This window comes from Suricata suricatta, chromosome 1 (assembly GCF_006229205.1).
Source record: "Suricata suricatta isolate VVHF042 chromosome 1, meerkat_22Aug2017_6uvM2_HiC, whole genome shotgun sequence".
Classification (NCBI taxonomy): Eukaryota; Metazoa; Chordata; class Mammalia; order Carnivora; family Herpestidae; genus Suricata; species Suricata suricatta.
The window spans coordinates 125,438,902-125,450,196 of NC_043700.1; the positions used below are offsets into that span (position 1 = coordinate 125,438,902).

Here is an 11,295-nt window from a genome sequence, read left to right on the forward strand (position 1 = left end):
AAAACTTGAGAGACTATTGAATACTGAAAAGGAACTGAGGGTTGAAGGGGGAGGGGGGAGAGAGGTGGTGGTGATGGAGGAGGACACTTGTGGGGAAGAGCACTGGGTGTTATATGGAAACTAATTTGACAATAAACTACTTTAAAAAAAAGAAATCAATTTGGTAATGTAGATTAGGTCCTGATTTTGAAGGAGGACCTAAATTTAAGGAGCATATGCTTCAAGAGTGGTCCTCCTCAAACATAGTGACATAAATGATAAAATAAAAGAAATTGAAACCATAGTTAAAATTTCAATGACAACATTGTTGTTGAGACAAAGACAAATATTTAGATTAAGAGTGAAAGACAGGTGGTGGGGATGGTGGAGGGCACTTGAGGGGAAGAGCACTGGGTGTTGTATGGAAAATAATTTGACAATAAAATATTATGGAAAAAAAATAAATGAAGTCCTATTACAAAAAAAAAAGAAAAGTTCACTATTAAAATTTTTGTGATTACTGCACCAAACAGTAAGATGTTTAAATGCAAATTGGTAATAGCAATATTTTTAGCCAAAAAAAGTCATCTTGTGACTAATAAGTCATTGCAAGTGAAATGTAGTTCATATTTTAAAAAATAATTATTCTCTTTCTCTGCTCTTGCCCTGCTCTTCAGAGGTATTCATCTGCCTAGAGGAAGATTTTTCTTTTCATTTCTTGTTTTCTGAAAATAGGTAAATAGGTGAATGTAGGTGATACTAAGTTTCTAACATTCAAATAAAGAATTTGCAGTGTTGCAAATCCAGCCATTGCAGAAAAAAAAATTCATTAATTTCTTTTCTTCCCTGCTTGTTATGTGATAAGCCAAATTTGATAATGTAGATCAATAGTTCTTATATTTAGCATTTTTTTTTACCACTCCTTCTTCTCCACTATGGTGTTACCCACGTTTTTACCTGTGGTATATGGTAGGTAGTGAATATAAGCTATATCCTACTGTCTCATATGCCTGTATGCCATCTTAGAGAGAGAAGGAGGGAGAGTGAGGATCTGAATGTTTTTATCCAAAAGAGACTAACAGACTTACTTCAAGAATTATTATAATGAATTGATATCCTTAAGTTTAAGCAGGTTGAATTGAAATTAATTTCTGCTTGCTCCCTCCTCACATCCCATAACTCATGGTTAGGAGCTCTTGAGCAACAGAACAATGATAGATGAAACAAATAACATAATTTCTCTCCACCTCAAAATTGTAGGATGAGATAAAATTGACCATACAATGCATACAGCTTTGAACCAGTAAGTAATACAAAATAAAAAGTAAGAGGCATTTATTGAGGGACTAGACATGTAAGAAATTGGGCTGAGTGCTACATGTTCTAAGCAATACCTGATGACTTAGGAATGGCAGAGACAATAATCCTGCAGAGGCACAGAGGATGGGGGTAGAGCAGTGGGTTAGGGACTTCATTTCCAATTGGGGCTCTCACAGACATACAAAGTGCTGAAGATCTGTAGATCCTGAGACTCTAGGGCAAAGAATTTGGATTTATTTTGTAGAGGATGAAGAGCTAGTGAAGGTTTATGAGCAAGGGACTAACTGAATAAAAGTCAGTGGTTTAGGAGGAAGAGCGGTAGGAAAGAACAGTTAGGATGCTGCAGTGTCCACGCCTGAGATGTAATCACTTGGATTAGGGTCATGCCAGAGGAAAACATCACAGAGCAAAAAACCTTGTATTGGTCCCCAAATAGAGCAAAGGTTAATAACTAAAATGGGCTGGAATACTGATCTGCAAAAATGAAGACAAGAGAAAAAGATAATGGCCTTACTATTGGACATATTGGTGTTGTGAGGATGTAGAACTTGAACTTGAGAAAGCAATATTCAGCTGGAGATGGTCAGGTATTACAGTTCTCGGTGTCACCCTGTACCAGTCCTTCCTGGCTTCATGACCTATGGTCAACTGTTCCTTGCTTGAACACTTTATGGGCTAATTGCTTGTTATGGTTTCTGTGAGATCTTTTCATTTATATTCTAATTTTCATTATATTTTATTTTTTCAAGTTTTATTTTAACCTGAAATGAGTAACTAGTATTTCTTTTTTCCTAAAGCAACAGTTATTAAGATTATTTCCTCTTTCATATGCAACTTTTCTAATATTTGGAAAAGTTAAGATTTCCTCTAAACTCACTGGATGCCTTTCTCTTCTCCAAGTTGACACTTGCAATTGTCATTTATTAGGTCACTAGGTTCAGTCCTATCATCTGACTGTGGGTCTCCTTTAGCCTGTGGGGTCCTAAACAGCCCCAGACTCTGATGGAGCCTGAGCAGCCCAGAGCACACAGCATCTAGCAGCTTCCTTGCCCTAGCAGCAGCCCTATTTTTACTAATGCAACTTAATTTTGTCAGGGCCTTTTGTCTGTTTGGCTACCACTTCAGTCTGTTGGCTCTTGGGAGCATGTGGACATTTTCTTGGATGTATTAATTAAATATGTGAAAATACATGACAGCTCCCAGATGGAGGAAAATCATGTAGTCAGCTAGAAGCTTGCCCTCACAGGGCAAATGTGCAGGGAAGATAAAGTACATAGAAAGCCCACATTCAGGGAAGCCAGGATAACGGGGAATCACATTTAGCGAAACAGGAGGCAAGAGGTGCCAAGTAATCTTTCTTGATCTCTCAGCCAAGCACTCACTGAGAGTAGGTACACTATGGGAAGAGCACGGGTATTAGAATCAGTTGCCCAACTCTGCTGTGTGTTCTTAGAAACTTCTTGGAGGCTCGGCTTTCTTCACCGTAAATTAAGAATAATTGTATCTGCATTTCAGGATTGTTGGGGGAATTCAATGGTTCTATTAAATAGTATAATAATTCTAAAGTATCTAGAACGATGCCTATGTCTACAACAAGTTCTATATATACGATGGTTACTATCATTTCATACAGAACCATATATAGCCCTTTATTGACTGGTTTTTTGCTTTCCTATATATTGTAATAGTCATTCGATCATTGGATGCACAGCTATTTCCCAGTCTCTGTATCTCTCTTAGCAGTTGTAGTGGCAGATGGAGATGGACTAAGGCTGGATCCTTCTATCCATGTACCACCTGAATGTTACCCTCTGGCAGGATTCTATAAGCTTGTGGCCCTTGATACTACGTTATCCAAAATATATTTTGCTTGGACTTTCTTTTTCTCTATTTCTTTTGTATGAAAATAAGTGCTGTTTTACTTAGAAGGGACTGCTTGTTTTTATACATGTATCTTCCTGTTGGGAGCAGTGGGAAAATTGTTAAATCAGTTCATACCTGACTCTCTAGATAAAAGTAGCTTATTGAAAACCTTATACTCTTAGGGAACTGGCTATCGCTTCTTGGCCTTTTGGCGAAGATCAAGTGTACTCTTAGGGACCTGGCTAATATACAGAATGCAAAAGTTATAATTTGTAAATCTTTAAGATATAAATTGAAATTATTGGTTGGAGTCAATGATACTCATTGATCTTTTATATTGGCAAGAATATTCTGAAATTAGGTAAGATTTTTCTATGAGGAAAAAATACAATAGAAACAAACTTTATGGTGAATTATTTCTGAATAGAAAGTATTTTAACCATTTGCCTTATTTTAAGTTATTGAATCTTAGTTCTACATGGGCATTTATATTTTCCTTTGCAATCAAGTTCGTTTGCTCATTGTGAATATAGCTTTTTGAGTTAAACAGGTGCATTAGCAAATCAATAGATTATAATAATCCCTTCTTAATTTTTTTTCCTCCCTACTGTGCATGGGGAGGTTTTCTGTTTGGTGCTGTAGAGCTTTAAAAACAGTAGCATGTATACTAATGAATTGTGTGCATTTCATTAAAGACTGAATAGAGTTCTTTTATAAATGAAAGTGTGAAACAACTTTTAAACTGCAGAATGTGATGGTCAATCATTTTTACATTTGTTATTTTAAATGATTTCTGGTTGCATCACTGACTGCATGATGGTTCTTGTATCAGTTGGCTGGAGATTTCCTATGCTCTGCTTTCCTCTCTCCATGCCCTGGTTTATAGTATTCTTTTTGTGGAGAATGACCTCTCTCACCTACTTGTTTGTTTAAATTCTACTCATCCTCAAAGGCCCAGCTCAATTATGTCCACTATGTAGCTTTCCCTAAACACCAGACTAGGAGCGAATCTTTTTTCTACTCTAAGCCCCAAAAAGCATGGCCTGTGGTGGGGGGAGTACTTTTCCCACAGCACTTTGCATATTCTGCCCTGAGTTATAATGACTTTTATAAGTGCTTTTTGGTTTTTTTTTTCTTTTCTAAGTTTCTGGGGAGAAAGAGTTAACTTTTCTCAATCATTTTGTCTCACATAGTATCTTGCACCATAGGAAGAGTTCAGCATATATTTATTACAACAAATAAGTTTTAATTTGCTCGATGTAACAAATAAATGTAACAGGCAGCTAGTCTTAGAGATGCCATCTAAAGAATAATGAGCAGAACAAAATAACATTCTGAAAAGAAACTACTACTTTCATGGGAAATGAAACCAGATTTGGAAAAAGTAAATAGTCCTTTTGTTGATGGCATTTTAAGCTGTTTCCAGCTCTTTGGCCAATGAATCTGCAAGAAGGGACTGAATGAAAAGAATTATTGTCCTATTCCAGGGACAAGGCTCTTATTCTTTCTCTTCCAAGCATCCTGACCCAGATGGAGTCGTTAGTAGAATGAATTTAAGGGGGAACCTAAAGCATGTCACTCTTTAGGCTAAAATGATTTCTCCTATTAGCCATCTAGTCCTCAACATTAGAGCATATGATAGAATATGCTCAGAAACTTTCTTTATAAAAGACCAAGTGTTACTTAGAAGCAATAAGAAAAAGTCACGAGCATTGGGGGCCCACAGTACCACATCTGCTAGGGCGGGTCCCAAAGCAGGGCAGGATATGGGCCAGGGTGTGGGGTGAGCCATCTGTGTCAGGAAAAATCTGGAACGCAGAGTTCTATAGAAGAAATGCTTAAGGAGCCAGGGACTGTGGGAAAAGGACACAGGGACCAGCCACAGACAAAAATCCAGAGTAATCAAAAGTAAACTTGTCTCCTCTATGGATCCCCCCCAAGGGTTAGTCCAGACTTTGGCGCATGAGAAGGATCTTCACTCAGAGATTCAACTTACCTTTATGTCAGTTTGGTTTTTCCTCCCAGGTGATGTGTAAACATACTTAAAAATATAATATCCATGTTTCTCATGGTGGCCTTTGTACGTTATCTACAAAAACAAACATTATATTAAGATGTGTTTATATCATATTAAATTTTCTGGCTCTCTCTTTGATTGTACAAGATACTCTTTAACTTAGGTGAAGTCAAATTCTGCCTCTGACAAAGAGTGCTTCTTATAACCACAGGAGAGCGTGTGTCAGCCAGCTTCTACGATAGAACTTGTCCCTTTCTTTTCTACATGCCTGTAAATCTGTTTTCTCTAATGATAGCTATCAACTACTCTCTCTCTCTCTCCAAGGGTCTATTAATTTTATTATCAAGTTTCAATGGAAATGGAGTATTTGGAAATATTTTCAGGTGGGAGGGCTTGTAAGGATTAGGAGAAATGCAGGCTTTACAGTATTCATGTCTGATGTCTAACTGGAAAAACTCACAGCATGAACATTCGGGCTCTCTTATGTTTGCAGTATTTGCCTTTGTAATTTTCAGCTGAGATAAAGAACAGAAGATTATTAGGACCTAGAACAGAATTTTCTGAGACTGCCATGAGAAACCATGGTAGGCTGCAATTTGGTGACAAAAAGCTGAGGGTCCTTGTTTGACTCTCTGGATGCGTATGGAAAACTAACTCCATGTAAACAGAGTTCCCCAATAAGGTTTGTTAACTCCCTGTCTTTTGCTTTCTCCCTCATTTGTTGATTTGTTCTCATGTACGTGTGTGGGAAAATAGTTTGCTAATAATACACCAGGAATCTTACTCACTTCTCCCTCTGAAGAAAGAATCACAGTGAAGAGAAACAAATCCCAACTTAGAATGTTTCTCTCTTCTATCACACATTGTGTGAATTAAGTGCCAAATTATGTTGTATAATTTTGCATTTTCATTCTAAGTGCACAAGAATATTTTGACAGTTAAAAATTTCCTCTCATGACTTTTTTCTTTACAGAGCTGAAATAGGTTTATTTGAGAAGAATAATTCTGTTTACCCTCTGTTCTTCCACACAGTCTTCCTTAGTTTTCTCAGCCTGTGGTTGAAATGTCTGGAAGGAAACAAGAAATAAAACCACCAAACATTCATTCTTTCATCCACTTCTGCACACAATAATTGTCTCATTTATTTTTTCTTTGACTGGGTTGTACTATTCAGTGTGGAAAATCATTCCAACCAAAGAAGACGCATACATTACATTTATATTTGTTTTCGTTCTTACAGAAGAGGGAGCATTCCTCCACCAGAGGGAGACAAGGCCATCTCCATCACAGAACCATATTCAGGCACAGGAGAATTGCCAAGCTGGGGAAAGGGTGCCACTCCAGATGTGGAAGCATGGATGTCCCTGATACCAACTGAAAAAGAAGTTTTCAAAGGCACACGAGGAGTTGTTTAGTATCAGTGAACTGAAATCAGAATCTGATAATGTGGATTGTATGTGTGCGTTGATTGTGTAAGTTTAGTAATTGCTGTATGAGCAAAGAGCTTATGTTGCTAATGATACTGCAAGAGTAAAATGATAGCCCTGTAAGTAAGGGGTAGGATCACACCCAGGAATGGGACTTTGTTGTTGCCAGTCGCCTGAGCAGAGATTTCTTTCAGGGAAAGGAAAATGGAGCAGCCTACATATTGGGACAAATACTTTCTCTTGATCTGATATGAAAGTATCCAAAGATCCTGAGAGTACCTGGGGTGAGAGGCAGCTATTGAGGTGGAGAAAGGCCAGAAACTAGGAGGGAATACCTCCAGGAAGCTTCTTGCAGGATTTGGGGCTAAAATTGGGGTGTTACAGGAGGCATGCAGATGAGGACCTGAGAATTTTGGAGCAAGCCTGCTGTGGAAGAACAGACATAATTCTTTTAGTCCCAGTATTTTAATTTTCGTATTTATTTTTGAATCTCCTAGGTTATCTCAGATTTGGGAAGAGGAACCAATGGGTGGGATTAGTTTGTGTTTAAATGCATGTGCTAAAGTGGAAGCAGGCGTCATGGTGCTGTTAGTCATAAAAGAAAGAGAAACCCTTAAGAGAAAGGTGAAATAAAAAGGTCTTATCTTAACATTCTATATTTTTCTGCAATAAGATATAGGCAATTATCTCTTCAGATATTGTACTTTTGCTCTCTCTGGGATGGCCTCTACAAACTACATTTCCCAAACTCCTTTGCCATCTGGGTTCAGTCTGAATTTGGCTGATGGGAGGCCTAGCCTGAGCTTGAAGGGTAGAAGGAGAGAGAGGCCAAAGCTCTCTCTGTTTCGGGTGCATCTCTGGGATGGACCCACCTTTTTGTGGTCCTGTTTCCCTGGGGCCCCTCCCCCTACTCAGGGCACAGAGAACAGCACCCCCTCCTGTGTCTTCAGCCCAAGGGGTGGTAGGAGCTTCAATCTTGGGTTGCCTCACCTGTCTTGATTTGCTTTTTCTCTTTGTCCTATTACTTCATAATTATCCTCCAAATAAAATCCCTCTATTAAACACCCTGTTATGGGGTTTATTTTCCTAACTGGACCCTGACTGAGAAAATTATCTTAGAAATAAATGCAGTACTTTACTAAGAGTGTGCTGTTGGCTTGGCTCCAAGGCAGATCTGCCTAACATTTCATTACATGCTAGAAACAAAGATAGTTTGTCAATAATACCTATATTTACATAGCACTTTATAGTTTGTAAGCTGTAAAATTTACATCTATGTAGGCAGTAGAAGAAACAAAGTTGCCTACACTTAAACAGCTGATGGTAGTCATAGAAGTGAAGGAGATACTTTAACCTAATTCTCTATCTCAAAGCCCCAAGGTTAAAATAATAAATTTTTAAGTGCATTAAATTTAGATCATTGTATCATTTCTCAAAAATATCAAGACAGTGAAAATAATTCTGAATATGGGGCTATTGGAAAGAGAAAACCTAAAAATGAGATGGGTAGATATTAAGCAAGTGAAAAAAACCAACAGTTTGGGGTATTCTGCATCTTCTTATAGAATACACATACACATGAATTAAACACTTCAGTTGGTAGTATAGAATACTAAAGTAACTTATAACAGAGTCTTTGTAGTCTAACTGCATATTGATGACTATTAATTGAATTGCATGGCCCAATAACCATCTTCTGTTTTCTTCCATTTTCAAATTTTCTTTTTGAAGGAGACCAGAATGTCATCCTCAAAATATGCTTCTTTGACATAAAAATTATCTGAAATGGGGGTACTTGAGTTGGCTCAGTTGGCTAAGCATCTGACTCTTGACTTCAGGTCAAGTCATGATTTCACAGTTCATGAGTTTGAGCCCCATGTTTGGCTCTGCACTGATAGTGTAGGATCCTGTCCTCATCTTCCTCTGCCCCTCCTCTGTGTTCTCTCTCTCTCTCTCTCTCTCTTTCTCTCAAAATAATTAAAAAACTTAAATTATGTTGAACTAAAAGCAATTAAAAAGGAGAAATGCAGAATAAGTTTCCCTTTTCTGCCTCAAGACAGGAAACCAATTCTCCTGTTACTTGAGATAGGCTCTTTTCAGTTCAGAGATGACACCAGAAGAAGAACCCACAACAGATTTTCTTTAACTTAGTCTCCCTCATTAAGGACGATAAGGACTACCTAGCCCTCGTTGGACTACCAACCCAAACCCCTTTACCTTATCAAATTTTCACAAAGTAATTGTTTCTTTGTCTAAAAGGTATGAAAGCTTTCTGCTTTGGTCACCTCTTTGGGGCTTCATTCCCTTGTGAACGCTCCCATGTGCATGTAGAAATTTAATAACATTTGTGTGCTTTTCTCCTGTTCATCTGTTTTTGTAAGTTTAATTTGCTGACTGAGCCACAGACCCAAAGAGGGTTGAGGAAAACTCCTTTTTCCCCTACAGTTTGAATCTGGATTGTAATTCTGAAACAGATGTGACTCCATATATACTAATTTCTGATACTACAATCTCTTATTAAATAACTGAGGTAATTGCTCAAATGAGATCTATATATCTGGGAGAAAACATCACATTTAGCCATTCATAATTACAAATTTGGTCTCTATGTCCTTGCTGAGCCTCTTTCATCTGAAATATGCATCCTTCCCTCTCCCTCACATTCACTTTGCAATTCTCCCACGCTTGAATGTGGCCCTGTAATGGAGAAGGCATTGTGTCTCCCTCTGGGAAAGATGCTGGCTCCTTCTCTTGACCAGTGGTAACTGGACTGATATTGACATAGCATTTACTGGAAGATGGTCAGAGGGTGCCATTTCAGCTGCTCCTTGGAATGTGTTGCTCGAAATAGATTCATCCTCAGCTGGTAGGATTGAGCTGGGTCAGCAAGACCCACTCAACCCCCATTATGCCTAAGCACATGTCTCTGTGGTGATGACTGAGCTGAATTGTGTGGATTGGGGCTGGCAGATGTCTATTTTAAGCAGTACAGCCCACCGCAGGACTGTGAAAGGATATGTGCTAAGAGGGGCCACGCTCTCCTCAACTTCTACTGTCCTCACTAGATGGTTCGTGCTCATCACTGGATTACCTAAGTGGTCAGTCACTTGCTCAAGACCTATATTTAAGTACTTCCGGCAACAGAATGACTACTTATTTCCATGCTCTCCAACTGAAATGGTTGCTCTGAAAAGCTAGGATGCTTTTCAGACATTATCTAATTAGCGCTGCATCTACACTATGGAAAATATTGGTAGCACTCAGCATTTTCACAAGATAATTTAGTCACATCCTGAGTACCCATCTGGGTGAATCAGAGGGAAGAAAAGACAGTAAAGGAAATTGCAGCTCAATTTATGTTAAGCATAGAGGTCCTTTCTCCCATCTTTAGCCTTGCTGATGAAGTGAAAATCATTAGCAGCATTTCACAGGATTGGAGTGTTGCAAGAATTACAGAAAAGGTCTGGTTTCTTTCCATTGCTATGTCTATACAAAATCTAGTTGGTCAGCCTTAAAACAATCAGGTCCACTTTTTTTCAGTTTTTAGTAAAATATTAAAAAGTTCTTTAGTTATAATTTGGGTCCCTGAGCATTTACTCATTAAAATTAACTCACTTAAAACACGGGTTATTAATTTTCTCAAAAATACTCTTTTTGGAATTTCTTAAAAGGCAACATGTTGAGATTTTGTAATTCAGCACATGTTTATTGAGGTCCTCCTTGGTGTTAGACATTTGTGTCTAGTGCTGGATGCTTTGTTTTTGCTGGTACTTTATGGCAACTGAACTAAGTAAGGGTTACTCATTTAAATAAACATTGCTTAAAAAAATAAAGAGAACAAGAGATAATATGATGCATATAAATGAATTCATAAATGCTTACTGGTGCTGCCCAGGTCACGCCAAAAAGAAGCAGTCCCAAACAAATAATTTGCATCTTCAAGACTGTCTGCAAAAAGACAATAATATTTTATCCTAAAGCATTGCCAATCATGAACTGCAGTCCTAATAATAAATAAAAGACAAAAGTATATACAAACATCCTTCTTATTTTTCTTATTTTTAAAAAATGTATAATTTATATCCAAGCCTAAGAACTTTAAGAGCTTTCACATGTCTAATTATTCTAATGTGAAAAAGAAAGCTGTCCAATATTAAGAAGCAAAGAAATCAGTTAATAGAAATGAAATATATATAAACATATATGTGGCAAGTAAATATATGTATTAAATATTGTTGCAATCTTTAAACATTTCAAGGTAAAAATCTTTATTTGGAGAAATTATGTAACTATTAAACATATTCCAAAATTCTAGGCTATTCTCTTCTAAATTAAAACAAATTTTAGGATCTTAATTCTAACTATAACTTAGCCATCCAAGCATTTTAGAAATCAGCACAAGTCATTTATTAAATGACTTAATGCTGATCAGTAGAAATATCTGCACAGATGAGGTTTAAAACTATGAATATGACCCATTCTCCTTATTCTGGTTTGTAAGTGAAGGTATAGAGTAAAAGCAGAGTCTTTGAGTTATTGTGGGTCTTGATAAAGCTAACACTTAAAGAGGAAGTTGCTAACAAGCCAATCACTTTAGTTGATAATTTCCAGAACCCAGGAACACAGTTTATATTTTAGAAAACAAAGCACCAAATATTACACAGTTGTGCTGAGTAGAGAATACTTTCA

The 11,295-nt window shown here is 37.4% G+C and overlaps 1 protein-coding gene across 1 annotated transcript in view; it reads right to left on the reverse strand.

Moving 5' to 3' along the window:
* MEPE (matrix extracellular phosphoglycoprotein) overlaps positions 1-10,542 on the reverse strand; it is a 12,707-nt gene extending 2,165 nt beyond the window's left edge. The window contains exons 1-3 of the mRNA XM_029924382.1: positions 10,489-10,542; positions 6,193-6,246; positions 5,159-5,251 (exon numbers count right to left, since the gene is read on the reverse strand). Of these exons, the coding sequence (XP_029780242.1) occupies positions 5,159-5,251; positions 6,193-6,246; positions 10,489-10,542 (201 nt within the window). The remainder of the gene's footprint in view (positions 1-5,158; positions 5,252-6,192; positions 6,247-10,488) is intronic.
* Between the last annotated feature and the right edge of the window lie 753 nt (positions 10,543-11,295).